At 34.3% G+C, this 4,559-nt stretch overlaps 1 protein-coding gene across 1 annotated transcript in view; it reads right to left on the bottom strand.

Annotated features, from left to right (window-relative positions):
- LOC106104056 overlaps window positions 1-1,231 on the bottom strand; it is a 4,817-nt gene extending 3,586 nt beyond the window's left edge. The window contains exon 1 of the mRNA XM_013283994.1: window positions 1,116-1,231. Within this exon, the coding sequence (XP_013139448.1) occupies window positions 1,116-1,231 (116 nt within the window). The remainder of the gene's footprint in view (window positions 1-1,115) is intronic.
- Between the last annotated feature and the right edge of the window lie 3,328 nt (window positions 1,232-4,559).

Genomic DNA, 4,559 nt, shown 5'->3' on the forward strand with positions numbered 1-4,559 from the left:
CAAACACACGCCCATAATGCAAAACGATACCAATCAAGTAAACAATCCGCCTTCGGAGCTCACACCTCCGCCGCTCGTTACTCCGACATATTCATAGGACAATTAAAAAAGTGGTTAACGTAATTAGATTTTATTTGAATACGAGCTGTCCCCGCAAAATTCATAAGCGCAGAGCATTCCCGTGTTCATCAACCTCTTAACAGTTTCCTTCCAGTCCAAGTCTAGTCCAAATTGGTCCACCCGTTCCAGAGATAGTGGTCCGGTCGCCATTTTGACAGCGCGGAATTTAAAAACATGTAGCCTATAATATGCCGTCCATGTCAGCTATCCTCCAGTGAAAGTTCCGTTAAAGATATTACCCGGAACAAACGCGGCTTGCGAACTGACCGACGGACAGACCAATAAAAGTTGTTTAAATGCGATTTCCGTTATCAGCAACGCAAATACATCATCTTTCCGAAATCTGGAATTATTCTTTTGATTTTATAAACAGACACTCCAATTTTATTGTATGTACATATGTCGGACAGACGAGCGGTTTGTGGAATTTAATTCCGAAGGCAGATATTATATACACGGTAACGATCTTCTATTTTAGGCGTGCTTATGTCGGATATGATGAAATAACAATCGCGTAACATCATCATTCATCATTATTTGACCACCATCGTAAATAAAAAGATATAGATATCAGTGACACAAATTCTATCATGTCAGATAACCCTTTTTAAATTGTTAATCTCTTTAAATGATAAAAAAAATGTTTTTAAATTACCAACAACACTTCATACCTTTCATTGTGTTTAAGAGCGCTTGCACATCATCAGCTTTCGAAAGCATCACGATTTGCTTATATATAGAGCCGAAGTAAGCGAATAATTGAAACATCGTGTCCATCACGATGTTCATATCATTACGCACCTTTAAAAGATAAATATTTAACCCTTTAACTCCCACTGCTTTAAATGAGGACAATTTTATTGTAAACTTCTCTAACTATCATCAAAATATATTAGGTACTATTGAATATACAAACGTAAGTACTAACTTCGTATACTTTAATAGCATGTTGAATCATAAATATGATTGAAGCGAATAAAACAAATCGCATGTACATTTTGTGTGCATAGAAACGTCTAGGTGGTGTACTGGGATCTAATGCACAGTAACCACCGTAGCGCAGATTCCTTAAATGTGGCTTCAAACTGAAATACGACCATTTCTCTTCCATGTTGATATATGTTTTATAAAGCTCACACGAACACTGAACGTAATATGTTTGAATAAGTGGAACTGGAAAACGTTTTATAGCTAATGTTATATATATATGTAAAAGAGGGAACTGACTGACTTAACTTTTAACGCACACTAAAAACCACTGACATCAGAGAGACAGAGAAAATTAATTTCTTATAAGTTCAAAATAGGGGTCGAAACACTGTACCGAGAAACGTTAATACTTTTAAAATTTTGAGTGAAGAGATGTCATTTCTGCAGTAGAATTTACTTAACTTAAAATCTTTAAGATAAATACTGAGTTCTTTATATATTAAACAAGAGGTGAAAGTTAGTTTTGAATATTGGAATTCCACGCGGACGAGTCACGGGCAAGAGCTAGTCTGGTGATATTTTATTATACGCTGTATAATTATCATGGTATTCACAATGGTGTCATTAGTTTAATATCTGACATAATCATACTTATCGCCTTTTATTTCATGTGAACAGTCAATTGGTTTAAGTATTTACTAATTGTATTGCTATTTCTTTGTTCGCAATATTATTTAATTAAAGAATTATTCACCATTTTCTTCAATTTAGTGTTATCGAAATGGTAAAAATACATTAAAATGCAGTGATAAACAATTTGACCTTCCAATCTTTCGAGAGGGATAAGCATAACAGTGGTAGAGCCCGCTTTAACACCTTCGCACGAATGGATCGGCTCGCCCGGTGCAATACCACGACCATACAGAAGACAGACTTGAAATGGGAGCCATTCCGCAATTCGTCTGATGAATGTGGTGCCGGAGGCCCAATTAAAATCTTTTTCTCTTACCACCCTTTTTTATAAGGAAAGGATGGCAAGGGAAAGTAGATTTGACAAAGGAGACGCATAGAAAGGGGAAATATCCTCTTTTTGTATGCGTGTCCTCCTCCGTTGATTAAGGGTAGGCTACGCATCTGTAATTGCGGTTGTCTAAGGTAGTCGTCGCTCCGCCATATTGGCGGATTCAGGTGGTGGCTTGCTCGTTTGCCACCTTATATTATGAAAAAGTAAAATTTCCGTGACTCTATATTGTGGAACGAGGTCCTTTAAATGCCCCAGGCACGTGTTTATTCCATATCATATCATACGATTTACTGTGGAACATGCTGATATATTTTACGATGAGACCCTTATTTATATTAAATATTGGAGGATCTGTCTGCAAAAGTGTTTACACGAGCGTAATAAATACTTAATGTTGAATGAAATAACTTTACAAAACACGACCGAAGTGAAACAATAGCTTTTTGAAACAACGACATCCTTTATCCCAACACGTGAGCCAAAAGACAAGACACATTTAAGTCTTCCTTTCCCTTTGTACAAAAGATACAGGTAATGAGCAACAAAAAATCTGTGAAAAGAAGTGTACAAAATATGAGGAAAACAAGAAAGTAGATTTCACTGATATTATATAATTATTTTTTATACAAATTACAATAATCTTACACTTACTACTCGTTTATTAGATCTTATACATTGGGATTTTTTTTGTAAATTCTAAAGGCCCGGTTATTTCTATTGTGGAATTATCAAATGTTGATTTAAAAATGAAAAATGCTTCTTGGAATCTCAATTAAGGCTTAATGTTTACTCAAAGTGACGAAAATCTTTATAACAGGGATATACTTACTACAATATAACACCAAAAAGTATAATATCTTAGAATAAATAGCTTCTAGACTCCCCGTATATGAGTACGCAGGTGGCATTAAATACCGTCTTTGTTACGATTACCATAGTCTTTAGTTAGGGAAAACTTCATTTTAACTCAAAGAGCGTAACAGATGCTGGTGATATTATAAACTGGCTCAATCCACAGACTCCTCCCGCGGAGGATTTAAAAAAAAACTGTGTTCTTCCAAACTACGTTCTAAATCTATGCCAAATTCCATATAGATCCGTTCAGCCTTAATCGAGATATCTACTAACAAACATCCAAACAAACATACACACTTTCGTTATTATAATATAAGTAAGATGTAGGATAAGGAGATATATACATGTAGGTTATAAGAGATTATAAAGAGGTTAAACATGTTTCTTTTTAATATGTTTTCTTTTTAATTGATTTCGAATTTTGTATTTTGACGTTCGTTTAAAATTAGCTTTAACTTGAGAGTCAGAGGAAAAAAAAGAGAGGAACGACGATGTAACAAGATGTGTTTTTTGTAAAATGGTGTAAATATTAAAAACAGCGATAGATAACTAGTTTATTTTTATTTGATCGAGCAACAACCCCACATACATATACTACACGAAACGTAAATCAAACCCAGAAAGTCCGTTTTATTTTACTTTATTACATTTAATAGATTTGGCCCAATTATTCTCAAATACATTATCGTTCTAATCAATGCTGCCATTTAATGATAATGATCTAAGTCTGAAAACTGTTTACTGTAACCTCTACAATTAGAGATTTTTGATTACGTATTCTTCTTAGAGACATTTCTCTTTACCTTATAATGAATGTACATATCGAGATATATGCTGCCTACAAATTGTATTAATTTTGTTTCACGTACTCTCATAATTGAGGTAGAGATAGTAGACTCGGCGTATCACCTTCCCCAGCGCATTACAAACATTAAAATTAATTCCCACGCCGCCTATCGCAGCCTAAATATTTAATAATACGCCAACATTTTAACAGGCCAAGAAACATTTCGAAATGATATTTTAAATTCGAATATCACTGAAGCCGAGTTACTTCTATTATCATTTTATTAGTGTACTTGTTCATATTTATGTAAGATTTAATGAAATTTAAATACGGTTTCTGGAATTAAACGGATCTTCCTTGTTTTGTGCGAAACAAAGGAACTATTTGGAGCTTAGATCGTTTTCACACCTTGAGGTTGTATCAAATTAAATGTTGCATTAGCGAACAAAAGACGACCAAATTGAAACCATTTAAACTGCCTTTTTGTACAAACACAATACCAAGGTAAAGGTATGGTAAATAAAATTTGTTATCTGTTACGTATGTTGGTTTTTTTCTTGATTTTATTTCTTAGTCAGCTTACCTACGTGCTTTTGTAAGAAATGAATGTTTTAGTTTATTACTATCTTTCGCCCACGACTCCGTCCGTGAAATTAAAAAATAATATTAAACAATGCCTATCTTGCTCAATGACAACGTAGCTTTTTAATGGTGAAAGAATTTTTGAAATCGGCCCAGTAGTTTTTGAGTTATTTTTTTTTAAATTGCAAAAAACCAGCGCTTGACCACTATCCCACCTAGACCAAGGTGAAGATGTGGTCGAAGGATGGTACGCGCTAGTTT

This window comes from Papilio polytes, unplaced genomic scaffold (genome assembly GCF_000836215.1).
Source record: "Papilio polytes unplaced genomic scaffold, Ppol_1.0 DF823691.1, whole genome shotgun sequence".
Taxonomy (NCBI): Eukaryota; Metazoa; Arthropoda; class Insecta; order Lepidoptera; family Papilionidae; genus Papilio; species Papilio polytes.